General features: G+C 44.0%; 2 protein-coding genes and 1 non-coding gene across 3 annotated transcripts in view; 2 read left to right on the top strand and 1 right to left on the bottom strand.

Moving 5' to 3' along the window:
• The first annotated feature begins 3,935 nt into the window (after nt 1-3,935).
• TRNAS-UGA (transfer RNA serine (anticodon UGA)) lies at nt 3,936-4,017 on the top strand. The gene has a single exon. It is a non-coding gene; the product is annotated as a tRNA-Ser (tRNA).
• A 3,436-nt stretch (nt 4,018-7,453) lies between these two features.
• Nucleotides 7,454-10,374, bottom strand: MED7 (mediator complex subunit 7). Its single transcript, XM_073567883.1, has 2 exons — nt 10,200-10,374; nt 7,454-8,454 (listed from the first exon to the last, which is right to left on the bottom strand). Exon 2 carries the CDS (start codon nt 8,440-8,442, stop codon nt 7,759-7,761), a length of 684 nt encoding a protein of 227 aa, XP_073423984.1. The 5' UTR covers nt 8,443-8,454; nt 10,200-10,374; the 3' UTR covers nt 7,454-7,758.
• A 5,937-nt stretch (nt 10,375-16,311) lies between these two features.
• Nucleotides 16,312-27,412, top strand: part of ITK (IL2 inducible T cell kinase) — a 49,626-nt gene continuing 38,525 nt past the window's right edge. Inside the window, exon 1 of the mRNA XM_073567882.1 lies at nt 16,312-16,596. Coding sequence (XP_073423983.1) covers nt 16,450-16,596 — 147 coding nt within the window. The 5' untranslated portion in view covers nt 16,312-16,449. The remainder of the gene's footprint in view (nt 16,597-27,412) is intronic.

The following is a 27,412-nucleotide window of genomic DNA, read 5'->3' as shown; positions in this document are numbered from 1 at the left end:
TTGTGTATCCTCTTCGTGGACTAGGGTTGTTTAGGGTGCTATTAGGGTCACCGACGTTGAGCGGGGGCGCCATATCGCATATATTAGGGTGCCAACCTCCGCGGCATGGAAGGGACGCACTAGGGCTTATTAGGGCGAGTGTAGTGCCCTGATATATTGCACAATTTGTATGTCCAAAATATTATGTACCCTGCTCCCTATACTGGTACTATCCAGGTTTTAAATATTGGAATAAAAGTTAATTTTTAGGGTCAAATTCCTTTATTTTTTTTCCCTCTGAAACACACTAACGGGCTCACCCCCATTTAACCCTATATTATCTACTCAGCAGTTTTGGCATCCAAATGCAAGGCAATATACATCTATGACAAGGTGAATAGTCTCAGAATACTGCTATACATCCACCACCACGTGATTTTTTTCACACACCAGCATGTAAGTACTCAGTTATATTATTTTTTCAGTTCCCAGTATAGCGCGGTGTATTTCTTTTCTTATCAGCTTTAGCTCTTTTAAACAGGCACCAGCACAGAGCCTGTTATTCACCAGCTGCATCTGGGAATAGTGGACCTTCCTTCTCTGTCCAAGTGGACTGGCGCCAGTGTGTTAATCTTAAACTAAACTTTTAAAACCAGTAAAGCTGGCGACTATAGAAAAAAACAGTTTTCTGCTGTATTTTTGATGCAGTAATATTGTAATTTTGGATTTCCAGCAGAGATATCAGATGGAATTTAGCATAGGGGGGGCAAAAAAACCCACCTAATCTGCACAAATTTCCCACCCTACTCATACCCCTTAGTTATAAGTCTGTTGTTGCCCCCGCATTGCTCTACGGTACCCTAAATAATGTCCATCAGAAATATTAGTGCCAATTCTAATGCCCCCTGTGTGCCTCCTATCTAATATATAAAGCTCAAAGTGTGTATGTGTGTATGTATGTGTGTGTATGTGTGTGTGTATGTCCGGGATAGGCATCCGCACCGTCGCAGCTACAGCCACAAAATTTGGCACAGTCACACATCTGGACCCCGAGAGCGTCCTAAGCTATGTTGTGAGGCGAAATTTTAACCCCGCGCGTTCAAATTCACCAAACAATTTTGCCCCTATCTACATACTGTGGGAAAAAGTGTGTGCGTGTCAAGCCCCGCCCCTCATTGTGATGTCATAATGCTCCTATTTGCATACTGGGGAAACAGTGTGTGCGTATCAAGCCCCGCCCCTCATTATGATGTCACAATGGTTGCCATGGCGACGCTGATGTCATCATAGGTTGCAAGCCCCGCCGCTCATTATGATGTCATAATGGTTGACTATGGGATGGAGGATATGTATGATGGGTATATGGGAACGGGACTATGAGATAGCGGATATGTATGATGGGTATATGGGCACGGGACAGTGGGATGGAGGATATGTATGATGGGTATATGGGCACGGGACTATGAGATAGCGGATATGTATGATGGGTATATGGGCACGGGACAGTGGGATGGAGGATATGTATGATGGGTATATGGGCACGGGACTATGGGATGGAGGATATGTATGATGGGTATATGGGCACTCGACTATGGGATGGAGGATATATATGATGGGTATATTGGCATGGGACTATGGGATGGAGGATATGTATGATGGGTATATGAGCACTCGACTATAGGATGGAGGATATGCATGATGGGTATATGGGCACGGGACTATGGGATGGTGGATATGTATGATGGGTATATGGGCACGGGACTATGGGATGGAGGATAGTTATAATTTTCTATAACTTACCACAGTTAGTTACTATGCCCGGGCAGCGCCGGGCTCTTCAGCTAGTATAGTAATAATGTCCTATGTCTGACCCTGTGAAGGGTACATTTCTCCAAGTGCCTCTTATATGGAAACAGTGCCCACTTATTAAACGGCATCAATCAGTGGGATCCACGCTCTTGAGCCGTCTATATGGTCATGTCGGTCACAGGAAGTGGAATAAAATGATACCTTGATATCAACGATCTGATGTCTTATTCCAGAGAAATCCACGATTTTCTTATATGTAAATGAGCTGTTAAGATCTATGGGTGGGACATAGATCTCCCAGAGAATCTGCCTCCAGTACTTATTTTACATGAGTGTGAGACATGTAATGACTGACAGTCAGCTCTCCTGATCTACATGTCTCACACTGGTAACTCCCCCTATAATCTAAAATAAGCTCTGGAGGCAGATTCTCAGGGAGATCTATGTCCGGCCCATAGATCTTAACAGCTCATTTACATGTTAAGAAAAATGCGGATTTCTCTGGAATAAGACATCGGATCGCAGATATCAAGGTAACATTTTATTCTTCTTCCTATGATCTACATGCCCATATAGATGGCTTAGGAGAGGTTGAAGCTACTGAAAGATCTCTTTAAAAACCCAATTAAAAATACTAGAGAAGAGAGAGAGAGGATTCAAAAAGATTTAAATAAACTGGAGAAGTGGGCAGCAACTAACAGAATGGTTTTTAACAGGGAGAAATGCAAAGTACTACATCTGGGCAATAAAAATGAAAAAAGCATATATAGAATGGGAGGAATAGGGCTAAGTGACAGCACATGTGAAAAAGACTTGGGTATAATAATAGATCACAGACTGAATACGAGTCAACAGTGTGATGCAGCAGCAAAAAAGGCAAATGCAATTCTTGGATGTATTAACAGAAGCATACAGTCTAGATCACGTGAAGTCATTATTTCCCTCTACTCCTCTTTGGTCAGACCTCATCTGGAATATTGTGTCCAATTTTGGGCACCACATTTTAAAAAAGACATCAACAAACTGGAGCAAGTTCAGAAAAGAGCGACCAGAATGGTGACCGGTCTGCAAATCCTGTCTTATGAGGAAAGGTTGCAGGATTTGGGAATGTTTAGTTTGCAAAAGAGAAGACTGAGAGGAGACTTAATAGCTGTCTACAAATATCTAAAGGGCTGTCACATTGTAGAAGGATCAACTTTATTCTCATTTGCACAAGGAAAGACTAGAAGCAATGGGATGAAGCTGAATGGGAGGAGACACAGATTAGATATTAGAAAAAACTTTTTGACAGTTAGAGTGATCAATGAGTGGAACAGGCTGCCACGAGAAGTGGTGAGTTCTCCTTCAATGGAAGTCTTCAAACAGAGGCTGGACAGACATCTAACTGGGATGATTTAGCGAATCCTGCTTTGAGCAGGGGGTTGGACCAGATGGCCCAGGAGGTCCCTTCCAACTCTACGATTCTATGATTCTATGATTGGTAATTAAGTCATAACAAAATGTCCCCAAAAATGGACAATGTCTCCTTAGCAAGTAATAATACACTAATTGTCTACAAATATTGATGGAACTGTCCTATAAAATGGAATAATATCTCCACTTTTTTTCAGACTTTTGATGGTCATAAATGCATTATAGTCATGGATTTATTTAGTTTGTTGCAATCTAATATCATCCAGCAGAGGCCGCCACTGAGATCGTATTGTGCTGAAATCACGGTCAACATCGCCATCTCGTGGCCAGCGCCGGTATCGCAGTTGGATCTAATTTTTACCTTTGACTAAATAAATAAATCAGCGAATAAATGTAAATGCAGGTAAAATATCTGATCCTAAAGTTACCTCTAGCTGGAGATGCCGGACATTTATGTGCACGGACGGTAGAATCGCTCCTGATGTGCGCCGTGCTGCAAAACTGCTGTGCAGTACGCTCTTATGACCAGCAGGGGGTAGTTGGGACGATCCTGGGTATGTAGACATATAAGAAGGCGGTAATGGGAATTACTAATGATGAATCACCAGTAAAATGTCACAGAAATGTTTCCATAGTAAATACCGCAGCGTTTTCAGTGCACACTTGTTGAGAGGCTGGGATGCATCACCTGTATTCGGAGACTTGTATGAAATCTCCGCAGTCTTTAACATGGCGCTGTGATGGCCGAGTGGTTAAGGCGTTGGACTTGAAATCCAATGGGGTCTCCCCGCGCAGGTTCGAACCCTGCTCGCAGCGAAAAATTTTTTTATTTTTTTTCAAAAATTATTTTTAAATTTTAATTTATTTTTACAGTAGAAAAAAATTATCAATCCCATTTTCTTTACACTACCCTTCTTTATTGGGTATTTGCTGTTCATTCTCCCCAAAGTAACACTTTCCACACATTTTCGCATTTTTTTTACATATTATATTTCTCGTTTTATTTTCAACCTTGACGGACTTACTTCCAATTTTTTTATTATAATATTTGCATTTGCTATTTCTTGTTTAATCTTTCCCATTTTAAGATTTTACTTTTCTTGCGCCAATTTTTTCTTTAAATTCCATGTTCTATATTTTGATTACTTTTTATAGGTATATTGTCTGCTGTTTTTTTTCCTGCTTGTCGCCATTGCAGACGTGGCTTTTGTAACCCAGATGTTAGTGCCCTGATTATTTTGCAACTTGTAAAAAGTTGCAATTTATTTTGCGCAAAGATACTTTATACCCTGCCCTCCCCAGAGTGATTTTTGTGCGCCAAAATTTTTTTTTTAAACCAAGGCCCAAATTCATCATTTCCAGGGGTTTTTTTTGGTATGCGTTGTTTTTTTTTTTTAACTCCATAGTCTTCTAAATGGTGCCCGTGAGTCATCAATATCCATGGCCCCTTCCTAGCCTATTAAGATCAGCCCGAAGCTGTCTGTTTAGCCTTTGCTGGTTAATAAATATAAGAGGGACCCCATCTCATTTTTTTTCTGATCCCCTCATTTTAAATAACCAGTAAAGGATACGCAGACAGCTATGAACTGATATTAATTTGCTGGGAAGCTTCATGGATATTGGCCCCTTCCCAGAATGATAACATCAGTCCCTAGCTGTCTGCTTTCTCTAAAGCGCCCGTTACACATAGCGATATCGCTAGCAATATCGCTGTAATGTCACTGGATTTTGTGACGTTATAGCGATATTGCTAGCGATATCGCTACATATGATATTTACCTCCGACCAGCTCCCCCGCTGGTTATCGCTGATCGCGCAAGAAGGTCCTGGACCATTTCTCGTCGGGCGCTTCCTGTGGCACCGACGAGCAACGTGTGGACGCGGGCGGGAGGACGTCAGGATCGCCGCGTCTGACAGGTAAGTAGCGACCCCCAACCCCTGCGATGTCGCTGGTGAGATCTGCCTGTGTGGCAGCTCACTAGCGACCACTTAGCGATGCACCAGCGAACCTGACCGGGTCATATCGCTGGTCGGGATCGCTGGTGCATCGCTAAGTGTAATGGTACCCTAAGCTGGTTAATAAAAAAAAATAAAGGGGGAAGCCACATTTTTTTTTTTTACTATGAGCAAACAGCCAGGCAGATAGTTGCTCACACTAACTAGTTAACAACCACCTGCCTGTTCTATTGGCGACTGCTCATAACGGTCAGTGACTGCCCCAGCCGATGATTCAACTGCTCCACGTCAACAGAGCAGCTCTTCCTCTTCCGGTCTGCTCTGTTGACAGCGCGTGACTGCTGATGTCATGCTGTTTGAAAGCCAGCTCCCCAAAGTTAGGCAGCAGGGAGCCGGCCGTCAATCATCATTATGTCGGCACTCACGCCCCCATCAACAGAGCGGAGTGGAGGAGAAGCCACTGCTCTGTTGATGTGACGTCAGCGGAAGCCGCTGAGTGTTCGACAGGAGGGGCCGGAACGACCATATTTACTAGTACGACTCTTCTTTGCTTCCTCCGTCGCAGCTCAACGTCAGCTCTGCGTATGGAAAGCAGAATAATGACATCTACAGATACATCAGGGATCTTTTCCATATACACCATCGTGATGTCACTTCTGTCTAGGTGACATCACCGACGCATGCGTCACCAGGCAGCCATGGACAGTGGGCATAAGGGCGCTATGGAATGGGATAACAGCCCTATGTAATACACAGCTGCCCTAGTTCACGTATTTCTATTTATTGTGGCACCAGCCCCCATGCCAGGGGTTCACTCCAAAAACCATTTCTGGGAGTCCTACAAATCCTGACAATGAAAGGGGTGCAGCTCTTCACCCCTTCCAGTATTTTTTTTTCTTGCACTGTGCACAATCTCCTACAGCTGGACGGCTGGAATAATCTATGAGAGATTAGAAACCTGTTTTCTTCCAACGCATCAAATACAAAGGGGAGAATCAACTCATGATCGATGGGAGTCCAAACTATGGGGGGGTTCTCACATTGAGACTCCTGCAGTGTTGCCCCATTCAAATGGCTGCACAGGCGAGCGGCTGGGAGCAAACAGTGGATGCTGCTGTTGAGTGCGTGCCACTCGAGTGAGCGTCTGAGTGCTCGGGGGGGTTGCGCCGCGAGTATCGTGGGGGCTCGGGTGGTGCGCCGCGAGTATCGTGGGGGCTCGGGCGCGACTCATTACTCAAGTCCCCGAGGATACGAAAAACATGATTAGTGGGAGGATTTACCTGGGGAAACAAAACCCCACACACAACTTAGTCACAGACTAATTGGAATATCATCACTGGAGTTATAGGACTGATTTTTTGCATATACAGTGTGCAATAAGATAACATAAAAGGCTTGTTAGGACGGGTATAAAGGGATCAATAAATAGTTGGTGGTTAGCACTGGGCCCTTTAACACTTGAGACCGACCAACACTGTTAAAAAGCAGATGTGCAACGCTTACAAGTTCTTTGCTATTGAGCTTGTAAAATCTGTTTTGAAGCCGACTAGGATCGCAGCGGTGGTCGGTTTCCTAAGTAACGTAAACACAATTAAGCGTTGATTTATAAAGAATGCCTTAAAATTTGAATACGTAGTAAATTGCTAAAGCACTTTGCACTGACAATAACCCTTTAAAGGGAATCTGTCAAGAAGGTTATTACTATGTAATCAGAGAGCAGCACAACATAGGGACAGAGACCCTGATTCCGGCAATGTGTCTTATTAGGCTGTGTTTTGCTCTTTCAATAAAATCAATGTTTTATCAGCAGGAGATTATCGCCTACTGGTCCAACCCATCCCCACCACTGATTAGCATCTTTCTGCCTATGTAGTGTATACAATGAATCCAATCAGTGGTGTAAGGCTATGTGCACACACTGCGGAATCACCTGCGGGTTTTTCCGTGCGGAACCGCAGGTAAAGGTTTTCCTGCGGTTTCTCACCTCTACTGTGTTAAAGTTGTGAAACCGCAGCAGAATCCGCAGAAACAATTGACATGCTGCGGTTTATAAACTGCGGGAAAAAACGCAGCGTGAGCACAGCGGTTTTTAAAACCCATAGGGTTACATGGTACTGTACCATGTCTGCAGAACTGCTGCAGTTCCGTAGGGCCAAAAACGCTACGGAACCGCAGCAGAATCCGCAGCGTGTGCACATAGCCTAAGAGGGGTTTACACACAGCTCAGCACTCAGATCTGCAGCAGAAAAAAAACGTGACTGTATGACAACTGCGAAACCCAGCAATCTAATCATGATTAATAAACGGCAAAGTTTACTTATTCACGTGAAAAAAAATATCACCATGAAGACCTCCCACTGGGTGCATAAATAGCCAAATAAACCCGCTGTAAGTGGCAAGATATGGGAGCGTCAGTCTAAGTATTACGTGAAAATTAATTCCTGAGAAGATTCAATTAGTCCAGAACGGGTTCCTACTGCTGCCGATTAGAGCACCCAACAATATGTCCAGGGTGAATGGATGTCGCAGGACCCAAAATTAGGTCACAAAGTACAAAAAAACCCAAATCATCTAAACCTCGTCAGCTGCATCATACAACAATTATGTCATCTCATCAATGATAACACACATGGCTGCATCTTTATCTACGGTCTCTTTAAGAGGAGCCGGTGCCTCGGGAGGCACGTCCTGCTGGTCTATACTGGGTTCCTGCATCTCCACTGGTTCAGTCTTAATGGTGACCCCGTTATCAGGCACAGGCAGGTCATCCGGTAACGAGGCCAAACAGTTCTGGATCATCTCCACCACCCTCTCCAGATGCTTCTGAAACCTCTCCGCCGTCTCCAGACGTTGCCTTTTCTGCACCTCCATCATCACCCGGAGGGTCTCCCGCGCTTGGTGGGGCCGGTACTCGTTAATAAGGTGGTGCATGTGAACAAACAGCAGCTTCAGGTCTTCCAGCTTCTCCTCGCGCTTTATGCTTCCAGGACTGCGGATCAGAACGTCCAGCAGGTCTAGGAAGTTGATCAGGATGGACATGTTGAGCTTCCTTAGCTCCTTTTTGTGGTCAAACTGCTGAGGATGGAGTCGCTCTATACCCTGACTCTCCAGGGGTCGGATGATCAGGTCGTCGCACTGGAACTGGTTCCCAAACATCATGTAGCTGTCCTTAACCGGAGAAGGCGGCTTGGGGACCAATCCTTTCCGGACACTGTCATCTGTGTATTCTTTGATGTACTGAAGAGGAGGGAGAGGCAGAGCACTCACTTGCTGGGGCTCACCCATCGTGCAGGGGATCTGGAGAAGAAGATAAAGCACCATCAGTAAATCAGAGCTGGATTTGGCGGACAATCCCTTTTAATAGCTGGGTTCTACAATCATTGGTACACTATGGCTGAGCCCCCGGCGGTAATCGGATGAGGAGCCCAGTAGGATGTGTTTAATTCCACCGGAGCACCTCCAGTGGTGAAAGGAAGCATTACATGACTTCACAAAGTAATCTAGGACCACACACCTACAAGATGATCTTTGTATTGGTTGCGCATGAAGATAATAATTAGGGGTTGTCTATTAGCCATTTCCTAAATTAAGGTTTCATTTGGAAAAGTGATGACAAAGGGGAGCAGAAACTAAAAAGAAAAATCACCCATTAGTGTTGAAAGTAACACACTGGGGACCAGAGGATTTAAAGAGAATTTGTCAGGTCCAGAAATACTAAATAACAATAAAGGGGGTTATCGAGTCTGGAGTCACTTGATGGAACTGCAGACTTGTGAATCCTTACGTCGTGCGCACTGTAATGATTCTCCGGGTGGGCATGTGGGGTGACAACTAGATCAGTGCAAGGGTACTGAGCGAGGCCGGACATGTCTAGATGGAATGCGGACAGAATTATGGATCCTCACCGGGCGCGCACTGTGACGATTCACAAGTCTGCAGTCACATAACGTGACTGTGGACTTGTAGCCAAAGCATCACCTTTAAAATCATGCCCGCCTTACTATAAGAGCGCCTACATGGAGAAAAAGAGCAGGGGCGCTTGTGCAGGGGCTGCTGCAATCATCGCTCACTATACTGTGAGCGGAGGCACCTTGATTGACAGCCTGCTCTGCACACACATATGCCGCACAGCGAGCTGTCAAAGTGCTGGGGAGTGATCACAGCCTTCGCTCACAGTATACTGAGTGGTGATTACAGTGTCTCCATGTACCGCTCTGATGGCTGCAGGGAGGATACAAGCTTATCCTCCTGGTCGTTGCTCCATTCTTGTGACTGGCGGAGGTCCGGCGGTCAGACCCCCCCTGCTATCTGACGCTTATGCTTTGGATAGAGCTCTGTGTTATATTACTTGGTAATGTTCTCTTTTTTTTTTTTTTTTAATCAAGCGGGAGATATTGCAGCACCGACATCAGCGGGAGAGGCCACAAGACCAAGAGATGGGGAGTGCCGGACAATGGACATCTCCACGTAATGATGATTGCCCACCTTTCCCGACATCTGTATATGTGCAGATGTCAGGAGAATACGTACCCACTGAGTCAGCTCCTTACCCAGTAACCTCGGGCTGCTGGCATGCTCACAGTATAACCCCTTAGGTGCCATAGGGTGCAGTGACCTCCCTATTTAACAGGTTAGATGGGGGGGGGGGGAGCGTGTCATGCGCCCTTGAATCCATGGGAACCAAAAAAAAGTGAAAGAACGATCAATTTGGGTCTTTGCTGCGCGCCCCCCTTCCCCCTGCATTTCCATGGTCGGTGGCACACACTGGGAGTATTCTGGGGGCCCATGCCCTAAAAAATGTGTCCTTGAGGACTAAGAGGGTTGTAAATGGTAATTATAAGACTACCAGCCAAAGAAAGTGAAGCAAAGAAAGCTTCCATGGCTGCAATAGTGACAGCACAGGAACAGCAGGGGTCAGAGCTGGAGAGCACGGCTATCCTAGTATAGGAGGGATAACAATGGCGTCGCTACACAGAGCACTAGCAGCATCCTCCTGGCCTGCACAGCACTGATAATACAGGGAAGCCCCTCACATTCAGTACCTGCCACTTGACTCCACGCGCCCAACCGGACGTCTCTGCTGAGTCCGCTCCTTCACAGTCCTGAGCCGCTGCTTCCGGATGTGACGTCACGCAGCAGCCGCCGCCTCAGCTGTGACTTCCGCCTCTTGAAAAGACGCGTGCTGATTGGCTGAGCTGCGGACAGCAAGTGTGCGGTTATTGCGCATGTCAGAGCAGGTATTGTAGGTGGAGTGGAGTGACGCTGGGGGGCGCCAGACTGTGATATTAGTGTGTGGAGGAGGCGGGAAAAGCTGCAACACAGAGCAGAGCTGATATATAGGCATATATATACGTACATGTGGTTATATACGTGCACAGACGAGGTATAGCACTGGCCTGCTGATGCCTTATGTGTGAAGCCACGTAATAAGGCGCCCTAATATATGGCTGTTGGAAAAAAAATTGAAAAATGTTACGCTCTGCCTACAATTTCCTGTCTGATACTTTTATTGCGCTGCTACGGGGCCCTTTTGTGGGAAACCTCATGTATTTTGTCACCGCAGAGGGGTGTTTGCCACTCCGGGCGTCCACTGTGCAGAGAGCCGCTGCTCCCTGCCCCACTATACCTATACAAGCCATAGGGGCAGCAGACGTCATATGTCCTGTCACAGGTGAATATTAATCCCCCTGTATATTCCCCAGGTATTTACATAGAGCACAAGGGAGTTTCAAACATTTTTTGGGGGGGCTAAGTGGGTGCGGTGGGTGTTGCAGTCCGGTCCCATCTTCTAGCGATGCCGTCCTACTCTTTACTTCTGCCACGGCTCCGGCGCAGCCAGGCGTACGATATCTGCCCTGTTGAGGGCAGAGTACTGCAGTGCGCGGGGGCTGGGAAAGGTCAGAGAGGTCCGGCGCCTGCGCACTGCAGTACTTCACTCTGCCCTCAATAGGGCAGATATAGTACGCCTGCGCAGGAGCCGCAGCAGAAGTAAAAAGGAGGACGGCATCGCTAGAAGATGGGACCGGACTGCTGACACCCATCGGACCGGACCCCGGGGTGAGTATAATCTAAGGCAGGGGTCCCCAACCTGTAGCTCAGGAGCCACACGTGGCTCGCGGTTCCATGAATTGTGGCTTGCGACTGGCAGCTTGGCACATTAGCTCCAGGTCTAGCAAACAGGTATGAAGAGAACATCTCAAAGTGGTGAATATTGTGAGCAGCCCTGAACAGAAGAGCAGATCTAGATGCACATATACTGTCTTGGGGTTTAGAGATGTTTTAGGTATGGTAAGCTGGAGGATGATGCTACCTGTTAGAGGAGGTTCTTGAAGCTGGATGCGACAGTGTGTTGTGAGTCCTCGATGGGAGAATACTGAATGGGGGTATTGTGGGAACAACCCCTGGATCTCTGTGTACTTCTTCGGAGTGATTTATGTGGTTATGGTTTGGTTATGATTATACTTGTAATGCGCGCTTTGGCTGAGAATGGGTGGGAGCTGGATCTAGCTCGCAACCCTCTCTCAGTGCTGAATGTGGCTCGCGACCCTCTCTGAATGTGGCTCTCAAGGTCAGAAAGCTTGGGGACCACTGATCTAAGGGTACCGTTACACTTAGCGAAGCACCAGCGATCCCGACAACGATACGACCTGGTAAGGATCGCTGGTGCGTCGCTCAATGGTCGCTAGTAAGCTGTCAAACAGGCAGATTTACCCAACGACGCAGCAACGATCCAGCGATTCGTATAACGACCTCGGCAGTCGTTAGGACCTTGTCACACAGCAGTGATTCTAACGACTCCCGCCTGCGTCCATGATTTCTGAGTCGCTAACGAGGTCGCTCGTTGGTGTCATCAAAAAATTTTTGGCACTCAACTCGTTGCAAAGATGAAGAATTTTTATTTGCAGTCACAAATATAGACGTTTCGGCTGTATCAACTAGCCTTCATCAGTAAATATTAGATCTGTGACTTTGAAAAGCTCCAAAGGTTGCACCAACCAGAAGTTTCGACCTGCCACACCAGCGGTGGATGCCGTGTTCACACAGGTCCTGCTGCCACCCATCAATGACAGACATTTGAAACTACAGCCAGCTGCTGTTCTTACAGCACGAAATTGGGGTTTTCTATGAGTCACAGGATTTAACAATCCCACAAGTAATCTCCTTTGGGACAATTCCCTTCAGGCATAGCCATATAATGTTTATGCCAACTTCTGGTTGGTGCAACCTTTGGAGCTTTTCAAAGTCACAGATCTAATATTTACTGATGAAGGCTACTTGATACAGCCGAAACGTCTATATTTGTGACTGCAAATAAAAATTCTTCATCTTTGCAACGAGTTGAGTGCCCAAAATTTTTTGATTATTCTATACTCGTGTGGGAACCTTCTTTTGTGCACCGACACAGCTTTGCCACGTTATACTATTTATTGCTCGTTGGTGTCAAACACAGCGATGCATGCTGGCCAGCGGGACACCAGCGATCAAAAAATGGCCCAGGACATTCGAGCACGATCAGCGACATCACAGCGGGGGCCTGGTCTCTGCTAAGTGTCACACGTAACGAGATCTCTAGCGAGGTCGCTGTTGCGTCACAAAATCAGTGACGCTTCAGCGATCTCGCTATGCGAGACGGGGCCTTAACTCGTTTTTCTTTTCTTTCAGGTTACATCGGGGGCTTATCTACAGCATTACAGAATCCTGAGGAAGGAGCTTAGCGCTCCGAAACGCGCGTCAGGGTGAGCCGGCTTCCCTCCACTCCTGCAGCACTTAGGTAACATGCTATTTTGAACTATCTTTGGGCAATTTAACTGCCTTCTGTAATATAAGCACTTGCTTCATGACTGTGGTAATGGCTGTGTGCCTCTATAATGGTTTATGTCAGCCCCATAAGGTTATTTGCTGTAGCATGCTGGGTGGGTTGTGAGTCTGGTTCCGGTGTGCCATTGTGTGCTCGCATCCTATCCCCCTTCATCCCATGTACCTTATTGTTCATTATTTTGTAAACTATTTAATAAAAGTGACGTTTTATGGGACTATTTGACTGCTTGCTTCTTCAGAGTGCTCTTTGTATGTGTTCTGGTGGATTGCAAAGACACACTAATAGGGAATTTAGATTGTGAGCCCCATCGGGGACAGTGATGATAATGTGTGCAAACTGTAAAGCGCTGCGGAATATGTTAGCGCTATATAAAAATAAAGATTATTAATAAAGATTATTATCCTCTAAGTCACAGATCTGGGTGGGCACACGGACCCAGGCGTAGGTGTTGGAAGCAGGAAACCATGTGTGGTGCAAGGACTTGGATTTGGTCATAGAAGTGACATGTACTTCTTTTTTTTTTTTTTCTACTTTACGGTACCTGGAAACGTACCCTTAAAGGAGATTTTGAGAAATGTTCAGGTGTTTCTTTTTTGAGTGCTCTTGCTCCAAAAGACTCCTAAAACAACATCTGTGTGTCCATACCCTAAGGGCATGTGCATAATGTGCCTTATGGGAAATTTAAATTTATTTAGATGTGCCATGTATTCCTTGTCCAGACTGTAATTAAAGGAGACCATAATATATTACCTCCACCTCATATTTATGTCAATCTCCTAAACTGGAGAGAAGTGCAGTCGATCAGCCGCTTCCTTCATCGCTGTCACGATTCTGCAGACACTAGTACAGTATGTATGCACAATCATAGACAAAATCTATAAAATTTTGATATCTGATAAAAGCTTTAGGGGGAGGAAGCGATGTGGAAAATGTGGGCATATTCTGACTCAGTTGTACTAACTATATATTTCCCGTCATATCCTGTTTAGCAGGTCCACATGTATTGCCAGGATCCAATATCTCTGCTCTGTGGGGTCCAGTTAGTATTAAATCTAGCTGGTTGTTGTTGTATTTCTGGTTGTTAAATACTAAGTTGGTTTCCAATCTTTCTGGAGAATTGTTTTTACGTGGGCACCTTATGAGAATGATGATGGAAGGCTAGTGGCTAAACAGTTTAGGATGGAAATCCCCATTGTACATTAGTCTGAGTGTTCCAGAAACCAACCAGTAGTCTTTGAGGATGGAGGCATAAATATACAAATTCTACTAGGAAGGTAGGAAATTCATAGCCTTAGGCCTCTTTCACACATCCGGTTTGTGCCGTCAGGCACAATCCGGCATGTGTGTAAAAAAAGGATCCGTTTTTTGTCATTGAGAAGCACATGCGCCGGATTGCGCCGCATGTGCTTCTGTTTGTTCCGGTTTTTACCGGATCCGGCAGAATTCTCCCGTCCGGCGGCTGGACAGGACGCATGCTGCAGCGTTTTTTTTCTCCGGCGCAAAAAGCCGGACATGGCCGGATGCGGCCCTCCTGGCTCTGCGGGACAATGTTACTCTATGGCACATTCCGGCACTCTATACACCTGATCCAGCCGCTGCATGCACCATTTGACCCTGTGCGCATGCCCGGAGCTCTCTCTCTCTCCTTCCTCTCTCTCCTCTCTCTCTCTCTCTCTCTCTCTTTCTCTCTCTCTCTCCTCACCGGCCTCGCTTTTCTTCCCCGCTCTCCTCACCGGCCTCGCTTTTCATCCCCGCTCTCCTCACCGGCCTCGCTTTTCTTCCCCGACTTCTTTACAGCTAATCCGGCGCCATAAGTTGCACCGCATACCCTGCGTTCCCAGCCGCATCCGGCTCTCCATCTTTTTGCCGCACCACGCCGGATTTCCAACGCCGGATGTGTGAAAGAGGCCTTAGTTGCCATGATATGGCCTAATCGATGCCCCGTGTGGAGGACCACCTCTAGCAGTTCAATATGACAACACTAGGCATTTAGTCCAGGCAGCTTAAAGGGTTGTTCCAAAATCAAACATGTCCAGAAGACCTGACTAGTGTCCATCAGGAAATGGTGGTCCTTTGTAACCCATTTGAATGGAGTACATCCACAAGCATAATCTATGGGACTGATCCAAGTAGAGCGCCTGCGTTCCTATGGCTAAAGAACTCAGTGAATTTGGCATACATACTGAAACGATTATGCTCATCTTCTGTCTTCAAGACCACAGCGCTCCTCTAGTTGATAGACCAGCGGCATGGTCGTGATGGTGGTTTGAACGCTGTGTTCGCCGATCCTGCAAGCAGAGGCAGCTTTGCCTCGTCGCCATGGGAGGGAGTAGCACTCAATGCCTCATCTTCCGACCATTAGAGATGAGAATTGCGACCGATAAGATTCTATATAGGGTGATAGGATGAAGGTGAAGCTCTTCTAGCTCAATTCAAGCAACGAATGGGGGAAAGGAGAGTCAGCCCACCAAATTCAGGTGCACCTTGCAAGGATGAAGATCATCGTAAGGAGCCGCCCTAGTCCGGGTCGAAATAGCAATGCAGAAAGAATAAATCTCTCCATCGATGAGCGATGTGGAGAGTATAAAATTTCACATTTATTTACAAATCCATAAAATCCAATATCATTGGCAAACCCATCCACAGAAACAGCGCGTTTCGGCTATCAAGCCTTAGTCATGGTCATGGTCTTCCGCTAGTTCTTCCCTCTTTCCCTTCTACATAGAAACGTATCAGCGCCCACTGTCATCTGCTATCCTAATAATGTAAAAATCTGTTTCAGTGACTAGTGATTTGAGAGTTTTGACAGTGAAAGATCAGTCCAGGAGGAGAAAGAAGATTTCTTCGATAAAATATATCACAAAGTTCCTTATTTTCATTTTACGTTTGGTGGCATTTTTTATGAGACTAGAGGTAAACTTGAGAATATTCTTTTTTTTGGTCTCTTGACATTAACTGAGGATTGCATGCTACCAGTAAAGCTTCCCCCACTGCTTTGTTCACAGCCTGACGTCTCTTCTAGTTGTCGCCAACATTTCAGACTCAAATATCCTACAGACCCCATACACCTGACATTTTTTCTTGTCTCATTTAGTCAATTTACTGTACAAGTATTCAGTTCATGATGATGAAGAGCACATACATAACATTCATGCGACTGAAAGAAGCAGGAATTCAGTCGAAAGGAGGATGTGGTTATAGTTTGAGGTCACATAATTCAAGTTTAACACCTTTGCTGCACTCTGAGATCTCCAGATAGGACTTCATGAGCTCCACCTCCGCTCACGATGTCTGTTTTATATCCTAGTTCTTCATAATTTTTCTTCTCCCAGAGCTCGTGGTGTCCAACGGTTGTTGTGCCGTCCATTTGTCTGGTATTGGATTTATCTGTTCGTCATCGTTAGTGGAATTAAAGGATTATGTGCACATATTAACATCTCAGGGTCTCCCTGTGACCCTGGGAACAGTGGTTGATGTTCCAGATGAATAGTTCAGTCATATTACAACAGCAACTTATAAAGAGGTCTCAGCAGAAAAGGAGAACATCTCCAGCCAACTTCAAGTCAAGGGTCTTCATCCTGACTCGCACCTCACTCAACTACTACGAGCATCGGCATGGGGTAAGTTGATAGATTGGACTAAAACTACTTGGCTACCAGGCTTAATTACTTTGAAGTATTATGTTGAGAAGAGTTGAGTTGGACTGTCTTTTTTTTATGGCTTAAATAAATTTTTTTCCTTGGAAAAACTAAAAATTTTCCTAAACATCTGGTCCTTCATTCTGTTTTTGGTCATCATTTTTTTCCCATTCATGTTTAATCTGATATTCTGCCCTAAACATTAATTAGATTACTAATGTAGAGAAAGCAAGTACTAATCTTCAAGTCCCACCAGGAATTTTTATGGGATTTTTATTGGAAATTACTGAAAATTTCATAACAATTTGGACTGACCATCCTCATATTTTTTTCTAGTCGAATGAAAGCCTGTCTAATTTAATTTGTTTTTGTCAAATAAGTAGTACCGGTGGTGTTTGGCATCCGCCACTTATCTCTGTTCTGCTACAAAATTGACATGTTTCATTAATCGATATCCATGGGGAGCTTTGGAGCTTGAGCTATTAGCTAACAGTCACCTGAATTCTAAGATCCCCAAATACATTCGATTAATGTTGGCCAAAAATGGAAATAATAACGTGATTGTCCAACAGTCTAATGTGTATAGAGGCCTCCCGACTCCTCCTTGACAGATGATGTTGGGGGAGCGAATGATCCAGCATTTCTGATTTCGGATGTCCAGTCCTTTATTATTGCAGGGAATAAGCCACCACAAAATACCTTTCTCGTAGAGAACAGTGGATCCACACAACCAAGCTGAGCATTCCTGGGAATGAAGAGTTTGGGAGAGACAGTTATCTATTGTGTATGGGGGGCTTTAGGACCCCTATGAATATCAAAATAAAGTTGGCCAAAGCAGCTAAACATCTAATGTATAGGGGGTTGTGACTCTCTCCCTTAACAATTGATGTCAGATGAGAGAAGGATCGGGCATGTTCAATTTTAACTCACAATCCATGTGGTAATTCACCGTCTGAGGTGTTTTATAGCGGTTTAAGGCCCCCATATACATATGAACTTTGATGAACCTTCCCGAGGGACTTTCAAGCCATCTGATGTGTATGGGGGCCTCCTGACCCTACCTTGATAAATGAGAGAAGAATCAGTTGGAATTTCAATTGTCAATTTGGATTATCCTTTAGTTTTTAGGAGAGACAAGCCACTGCCAAATATGTCTGTCAGTGACTTTCTCTGCTATTCTGAAAATTCATGAACTTTAGGCCAAGCGCGCGAGATACATGTCTGCTGGAAAGTAGCTGTCGTGTGCATTACCAGCTTAACTCCACTCTGCCCATAAAATGAGTAGAGATAGCGGTCAGTCAATCGAGTGCTCGGCCGATGTTATTTGCTTCAAGAGACCTACAACGATGTTGCTTTCTGGTCAAAAGACTCATGTGTCTTTTCATAGTTTTAAGCTTGAAATAAGACAGAGGTTCAGCCTATACCCTATGTAACATGTTGATCCAGAGGAAGGCAATTAACCCATAAGAAAAGACTGAAAAACAGCCATAAGGTCCCAATAAAAGGTAAATGCTTTATTAAACACGAAATATAAAAGACAGGTAACAGGTACAATGGTAGGGGAAACAAAATAATGTACACACCAAGTGGTCACACATAAAATATGGGCACAATATTGTTATTCTCGCCTTCCCGCCTTCCTTTGCGACAATTACCGCAATGACGTCTGTTTTCGCGGGATCACGACGTCATTGTGAATGACCGCGAGACTTCGCGATCCCGCGAGAACGGACGTCATCGCTCGCAAAGGAAGGCTTACTGGGACCGGGAGCGTGGAGAGAGGTGGGAAGGCTGCGCGGGACGTCGGCAGGTGAGAATATTTTTTATTTTAAATTCTATTTTTTACAGGGATATGGTACCCAAAGCCCGGAGGACAGTCTCCTCTCCTCCGGACCGTGGGTACCATCCGCAAATGTTCTGCTTACTTTTCGCATGGTGTGCACAGCAGAAGTAAGCAGAACAATGTATTCCTATGGGTGCGGGATCACCGCGATTCCGCAAAATTAATGAGCATGCTGCGTTTTTTACCGCGAAGCGATTTCGCCTTGATAAAAACCGCAGCATTAGCACAGCATTACGGAATCCCATAGGAATGCATGGGATGCTTATTTTTCGTGTTTTCGCGGTAACATCGCGCGGTTAAAACCGCTGCGGAAGCGCGAAAAAAACGCCACTTGTGTACTCAGCCTAAGCCTTTGTTTTTCAAATCACTAGAATGGCGCTTGTCCCGGAGGTGAGCATATGATGTTTTTATTTTACATGGAGCACTGTTACATATAAAAGGGGATTGACCAAGTGGTGGATAAGCCCTTTAATAATCTTGGTCACTCTTGTCTGCAACCGGTTGTAGCCAAATATTGTACACAATATTCCAAGTGTGGCCACACTAGCAACTTGTCACAATAAATTATCCTCCTCTGTGTTGATTACCTTGCAGACTTTAGTATCAGCTAAAAAATATTTAAATAATACTCTGTATGCCCATTATTAGTGATGAGCGGGCGTGCTCGGATATTGGATAAGGTGTTATCCGCCCATGCTCGTGTACTAATAGAGTATCTATGGCGTGTTCGAATACTATGTTCTAGTCCCTGCAGTTGCATGTCTCGTGGCTGTTTGACAGACACAACACATGCAGGAGTTGCCTAACAAATAGACAATCCCTGCATGTGTTGTGGCTGTCGAACAGCCGTGAGACATGCAACCGCGGGGACTAGAACATAGTATTCGAGCATGCCGAAAATACTCTTTTAGCACACGAGCGTGCTCGGATAACACCTTGTCCCAGCACGCTCGCTCATCACTAATCAACCTGTACATTTGATATTCTGCCTGGTTTATTGGTTAAAAGTAGGTCTAGATGTGTCTCCCTCTTGTTGGGTCCTGCCCTAGTTGTGAAAGATAATTGTCATTTATTATTGTGAAAAACCTTTGCAGGACCTGCAGGTTTCTGATTCCACTCTCAAATTATAATGTAGTCTGTCTTGTCTAACATTTGGGGATTTCAGCATGAGGAAGTCGAGTTCTGATGTCATCTTTGCTGTTGATGGAAAATGCTTAACCTGCCACATCTATAAAAGTCATCAGTCATCAAGTCTTGCATTGGTTGTACACATCGCTTACTGTTCAACTGTGGTTGTAGGGTTACAAATACTATAATTTACATAGTTTATACTCTACATAATTCTTTGCTTTTAAGATTGTTACAATCATTAAAACAATATTCTCTCCCCTAGTTTTCTTTGTTTTTTGGGGTTTTTTTTAAAGGGATATTCACATCACTTTTATTACTAGGACATGCCATCACTTTCTGAACTGTGGGGTCTGACTTCTAGGACCCCATCTATCCTAAGGCTGAATGTCCAGGAACATAGATGTACAAAAGAAAAATAATTTCTTCATTCTTAGGATCAGTGGGGGTATTCCAGTCAGACACCTACCAGCCAGAAAGTGATGTCCTATTCCAGCGATGTACCATAACTATATCATATGGTGAAACTCCCATTTTTTTTTAAATGTCTTGGAACTCTTTCTATTAAGATTCTATAAACTGTAGATCTGTTTGAGCCGCACGGAATGAATGCAATGGTGCAGTTTAGTGGGTCTTGATGGACAACACGTGGATCAGGGAGTAGTACCAGGACAGCAGATTATGGCAGACAAACAAGGGGAGCAGGAAGCACTAGACAAAACTCAGCTAAATGTAGTTTCCTATGCATAGTTTCCAAAGCAGTTACTATTCCTATGTGTATTTTCCAACAGGGATACAGTTAATCACAGGAATACAGAGATGTACCATATATGCAATCTAGTATCTTCCAGCAAGGATGCAGTTATTCACATCATTGACCAAGAAGTAAATGCAGTCTGGTTTCTTCCAGCAGGACTATGGTTAATGGCCGCAAGGCCTCTAAACTGGGACTTGTATCAGGGAAATGGTTAACCGCAGAATAGCAGTGAAGTATAACATATTAGCCATGAGTAAAGAGATGCTTTACCTTGATTGCAGAGACCAGGTGTGAACAACATCAAAAATAGTTGCGAGAAGATGGAAACTTGCTAGCTTAGTGGTAGATATGGACAGCATCTAATAAACTGGACTGGGATTGGAAATACCACTGGTGTTAGCATAGAAGTCAGAAGTAGAAGAAGTGATAGACACCTGGCTGGAACTAAGTCAAGTGAAATTGAAGCAATTTCCAGACAAGCTTGAAGCAACTGTGTACTATGCTACTTAATACCCAAGCAAGTAACAATTGCCTCAACAACCTTAAAAGGCCTTGGCTGATGATGTCAGAGGTGCTGGCCAGGTTACTTGAGAAACACATGTTGACTACTGCAAAGGGAGGCGTCAGAAGGAGAAGGGAGCAAAGCATGGCACTGGAGGTGGGACGAATGAGTAAAATTCTAGGAATCCGTTTAGATTTTTGACTTATAGTAATAAATTGGTGTTGCATATGACTTTATATATTAGGAGCCAGGACAGCAAAGCATGGATCATGGCAGACAAGCAAGCAGAGCAGAAAGTACTAGACAAAGCTGAGCCAGATGTGCAAATACACATAAGAAAAGTTACTGTAATGGAAGCTAGTATAATAGTATATGATCTATTATCTTCCAACAAGGATGCAGTTAATCACTGGATCATCACCCTTGAAAGGCCTAGGGTAATGATGTCAGAGGAGATTCCCAGGTTACCTGAGAAACCCAGTGTGGACTACTGCAAAGGAAGGCGGCAGTAGGAGAAGGGAGCAAAGCCTGGCGCTGGAGCCGGGACAGATGAGTAACATTCTAGGAGCCCCTTTAGATCTTTGACTTATAGTAATAAATCGGTTTGTTTTGTTTTGTTTTTTTTATAATTCTTTATTTATGGAATTTTACTTCAGAAAAATCAGAACAATATAACAAATACTACACAGCAATAAAAGTCAGTGACTGGACCATCAATATTCTTGCATATTGAGTGTATAAACAATACCAAATGACTAATCACCTTTACACGGTATTAGAAGAAATAAAGAAAAGAGATGGAAAGAGAAGATAAACTACTCAATAAAGAAATTTAATAAGAAGAGAAGAGAGAAGAAAAAAAGGATAAGAGAGGGTGACAGGGGGAGGGAAGACCACTGCTCAATGCTCGCTGTCTTCTTTCTTTTGATAATCACTGTTCATACAATCTATACGATAAGCTCTATATTCCTCTGTTGATATTCTAGCCAGCTAAACCAAGTATCTCTGAACTGTGCATAGGTATCATGTAAGGACGCAGTTAGATCTTCCATATGCATTAGGTCATTCACCTTTGTGATCCATAAGGCAACCGAGGGACATACTGTTCTCTTCCACGCCAGGGGAATACAGGTGCGAGCCGCCATTATCAGGAATCTTAGAAGAGAGCGCCTGTAAGTGTTAGTGGGGATCCCGCAGTGATGCAGCAAAAACAGCCGGACCCAACTCGCTCTCGTAATCTGTAACTTTACATATGATGCTACTAACCCCAGACCAAAAGGGACTGAGCACTCTGCACTCCCAGAAGATATGACTAAGTGAGCCTTCTGCCTCGCCACACCTCCAGCACACAGGATTTAAGGATGGAAACATTTTATGAAGGCGAGTGGGGACTCTATACCAGCGTGTCAACAATTTATAGCTTGCCTCCTGAAACCTGGAACTGATTGATGTTGTATGTGCAAGAGTGAATATTCTAGCTCTCTGTTCCGTGTTAAGATCTAGCCCCAAGTCGCTCTCCCACTGTGTCATGTAAGGGGGCGGTGTCGGTTCTGGCGATGAGATTAGCATTGGGTATATTCTAGAAAAAGCATGTCTATATGTGCCGGAACCAATGCAGATATTTTCAAATAGGGTTCTAGTTTTACTAAACCTATTTTTAGGAGGGAGCCTACTAAAAAAGTGTTTGAGCTGTAAGCATCTCCAAAACCCAAGAGGGACCGGAGCAGACATAGCTCCAAGAGATTCAATTGATGGCCACTCATCCCCATCACCCCAACTCTCCACTCTGTCAATTCCTGCCTTGATCCATCCCCTTGAAAGAGAGACTTGAATATTGGGTCTGAAACACTTGGTTTAAAGGTCGGGTGACTTAGTATCGGTGTGAGTGCCGAGTCGTTAGGGATTACTGTTGATCGTATCAAGTAACTGTCACAGCTATATAATGTAGGCCCTAAGATAGGATGGTTCCTCAAGCCTTCCAGGTCCTTCATCGCCACCCAAGGGAGAGAATGTAGGGGGCAGGGGGTAAAGCTCTATTCGATCTGTACCCATAATTTATTTTCCCCATTTCTACACCAGCCTACAACCCGTGTGAGGTGACTCGCCAGATGATACAACTTAATGTCAGGGAGACCCACTCCACCCTCCACCCTAGGCCTACATAACACTGAACGTCTAAGTCGTGAACCTCTTCCATTCCATATGAATGTAGTTTGGATCCTATTGATCGACTTAAAAAAGGAAGATGGTATTTAATAGGCAAAGACTGTAGATAGTATAGAATTCTGAGCAGTACATTCATATTAAGCAACTGGCATCTGCCCAACCAAGTAAAGGTTAATTTTGCCCATCTGTCACAATCTGTACGAAAAGAATTAATAAGGTTCGGGAAATTACATTTGTATAATGCTTGAATATCTGCTGTAATGCGTAGGCCCAAATAATCCAAGGCCTGTGAGGACCACCTATAACCAAAAGCAGCCCTTAGTCGGTCATAAATCGTTTTTTGATGTGACTTTATATATTAAGAGCCGTAATGAATGTTGTGTAACATTGTGAAAATATCAATTTTGGAATCAATTTAAAAATCATAATAAACTAATTTACTCTATCCATAAATTATACAATATATTTGTTACTAATTAGAACCACATATGGAAACACGTGTCCACTTTGTAATACTTTTATACTGGTAAGTGACATAATATCATGTCCCCAACATTTTTTGTTAAAATAAAGATAAAGTGGACAACCCCTTTTAAGACACTTAAAAAAATAATAAAAAAAATAATAATTGCATTGTACGGGAACATCAACTGAGAAGTTAAACAGGAAGCCAAAGCAAAGAATGTGACTTTCACCTATAACCTAAAATAATGAAACTGACCACGTAGTCATCCTAATCCCCCTTCTCCATTGCGCTTCCCCTGACAGTCTGTTGGTGAGAGCGGTAACGTGCTGCACTGGCGACAACGTCAATCACTGGTTGTCAGTGCAGTATTAAAATGTTTTGCCCAGTGAATTTTTCACATAGCTATGCTTTTAATTTTATTTTAAAGAGGATCTGTCATGAGATTATGTTGCCCTATTATGTCACATCGCCATTACTATGTCTCCTGGTCAAATGTGGCCAGTTCCTGGTATAGCCGCAATTATAATTATCCCTCGTAGACTGCCGGGCCCCTGCCCCTCTCATCTGACTATGGTGTGTCTGAATGCACAGGAGCCTGTCAATCACTACAAGTAGATGGAGCACTGTCATCATGAATATACCGGACTCACAGCTATGAGTCCACTGTCTTCTTTGATCAATTCTATTGGCAAAATATGGCAATATTTGTTTGTGCTGTTTTAGCTCATAAGAGACTGGACCTGTTCCCAAATTATTCTCATACACAGGGTAAAGCTTCACCCCATACACAATAGATGCTTGTTGGCCGAATGATAGTTTAGCCAATCTCTCCCGAGTCTCCGCGCGTTCTGCCGAGCTGTTGCTGACATATCTTTTGCGGCAGCAAGAACAAAAGGATCGACAATTCAAAATTGGATTTGCCGGATCCTTATCTCCATTGACTTCATCTGTGCATTTGGGCACCTTAACATAGGGTCCGACTCATTAAAGCTTTTACTCCAGTATTTTGGCGTAAAAAGCTTTAAAAAAGTCACACAAATTTGGCACAATTGGAGACTTTGCTAAAATTATGCAACTTCTGGCATTTTAACACCATTTTTGCACAGTTCCGAGAAAGTGAGCGAGGTTGGAAAGATGGGACAAATCTTACTCCGACAGGTACTGGAGTAGGATTTGTGCTGGTGCACACCACCCGTCTAACGCTCCTGATTCATTAAGCGGCGTACGCTTCAAAACTTGAGCTCTTCATCAAAACTGGTATGGACAACACCAGTGTTGATGTATAATCTAAAGACAAATCCATCATAACTTTAAGGAATAATAAAAACTAGTACACAAAAAAAAGAAAAAGGCAGATAAACGTTTCAGACTGGTGGAATCGCAGTTAACTTGCTCTGCATCCAGAAATAATCAGTGCAGCATGGAAGCTATAGAAGGCAGATGGTGCAAAGTTTTTATTAAAGCCCCGTTACAAAAGATTATTTTTAGCTCAAAATACATGGACTTAAATTTAAAAAATTGTTCCCAAAAGGTCAACAACCCCTTTAACTCCTTCACGTCTTCTGGCGTAACTATACGTATGGGTACATCACAGCGATCATGCGACCAAAGTGTCCGAAGGCATGAAGATGTCTGCTGTCTGACAGCAGGGCATCGGGACTCGTCATCACAGGGGGTTTTGTCTCCCCTGCAGCAACTATTGCTGTGATTGGCTGTGAACAGCCAATCACAGCGATTTTCAATGTTTCGGCAAATGAAATTACCTGAAACATTGAAGACCATCTATGATTGGTGCTTTTACAGCACTGATCAAAGACTGGTGCTAGGAGATCGCAGAGACACCAGCCCCAGCACTGAGCAGAGACGCAATCTGTTCTCGCTGTGACCACTCTACAATTCCTCATGGCAGCTTGGAGATGTGTGCAGAGCAGTCACTGTAATTCTGCTGTGTGGGTGCGGGTGTGTCCTGCAGCCTCAGGGCGCTGATCAGTGACACACCACTGATCGGCATCTGTGCTCGCTTTTGGGTTAGGACTGTTTTATCCTACCCATCCCTTCTCTATGCCCAACCTCCATGTTTGCGTCCTCCAGCCGCTGATCAGTGACGCACATAACTGATCGACATCTGTGCTCACTTTGGACTTAGGACTTTTTTTTCTCTGTTTATTTTCTTCCCGTGTGCGCCATCTTCATGCGCGCATTCTGCAGCCGTTGAATGCTGATTACATCCCTGGTCGGCATCCGAGTGTGTGTTTGGGTTTTGTTTTGCAGATTGAGGTCGGGTCGTACCCACTTGTACGTGGTACCGGTGTTCCTTCTGTCCGTACTCACTATCACTGGTGCTTTCCTCTGCCGTTTCGCCCTGGCTCCTAGAGAATGCGCCCAGGCTGTGAGTCGCCACATACTGAAACTATTTTGTGTTATGTACTTCTCTGGTTTAAGGGCATAAAAATTGAAAGTTGAAAAATTGCAAAATTTTCACTCAGTTTCCAATATTTTTACAGATAAACGCAAAAAATATTGTCCTGAATTTACCACTAACATAAAGTACAATGGGTCATGAAAAAAACAATCTCAGAATCACATTCCAGTGTTACTGCCTTATAAAGTGACACTGGTCAGAATTACAAAATTTGGTTTGGTCAGGAAGGTGAAAAGAGGCTGAGACGTGAAGGGTTTACTTATCGACCATGCGCCTATTAATGAATATGGCACATGTTTAGGCTGAAGTATATTTCTGCTATAATTCCTCCACCTGTGTGGCATAAATTTTAGTTGCAAGAAATCAAAAACCACAGATGACCATAAATGAAATTATGTGTAATAATACAGAACAGAAGAGCTAACCGGACCTCATTATCAGTAGGCAAGTATACGGTATATTACTGGGCTGGCTGTGATGTTCTAATAATACACAGGAAATTAGATTATGCCACAGACATTGTAGACCGGTATCCTGCCCGTGGGTTCACACACATATGAGAAACGTGGGAAGCTTTCAGTGTGAAGCCAATGCCACTGTCTGGTTAATGTTATATATAGGAAACAAACTTTTTATCAAAGCAATGGAATCAAAATTATGTGACTAAAACTTGTTACATGCCGATCCTTGCTTGCAGCACTTTTGAAGTTAGGCAATGTTCACATGGCACCTTTTTCAGGCGGATTAAAGTCATATTAATTTCGTAACCCTTTTGGGACCGTCAAATTTTTCATTTTTGCTCATCTGGTTTTTTTTACTCCTTTTCTTCCAAGAGGTGTGTGTGTATATATATATATATATATATATATATATATATATATATATATATATATATTTTTTTTTTTTATTTCTTTCTAGCAATATAATGTATTAAAAAAAATAGTATTCATACCCAGCGAACCTATCCACATTTTTTCATGTTACACCCACAAAATTAAATCTCATTTATTAGGATTTTATGCTATATACCAACAGAAAGTAGAAAGCATTTGTGACGTGCAAAGGAAATGATAGATGGTTTTTAAAATATTTTGAAAATTTAAATTTGAAAATTGTGACTTGCATTTGTATTCAGCCCTCCCCGAGTCAATACTGTGTAGAAACACCTTTCTCTGCAATTACTGCAAACAGGACTTCTTATGGCTTGCTTTCAAAAATGCCATTCTTCCATAAAGGCCAGATTTGTGGTGTACTTGACTAATAGTTGTCCTGAGGACAGATTCTCCTACTTGAGCTGTTGATCTCTGCAGCTAATCCAGCGCGACCATGGACCTCTTGGCTGCTTCTCTAATTAGCACGCTCCTTGCTTGGGATGTCAGTTTAGATGAATGACCTTGTCTTAGTAGGTTTGTAGTGGTGATATACTCCTTTCATTTTTGGATGATGGACTGAAAAGTGCTCCGTGAGATGTTCAGAGCTTGGGCTATTTTTTATAATCTAACTCTGCTTTATTC

This window comes from Dendrobates tinctorius, unplaced genomic scaffold (assembly GCF_039654945.1).
Source record: "Dendrobates tinctorius isolate UK_male_01 unplaced genomic scaffold, ASM3965494v1 ptg000020l, whole genome shotgun sequence".
Lineage (NCBI taxonomy): Eukaryota > Metazoa > Chordata > Amphibia > Anura > Dendrobatidae > Dendrobates > Dendrobates tinctorius.
Note: the sequence above shows the minus strand (reverse complement) of the source record. Positions and strands in the feature narration are given on the sequence as shown.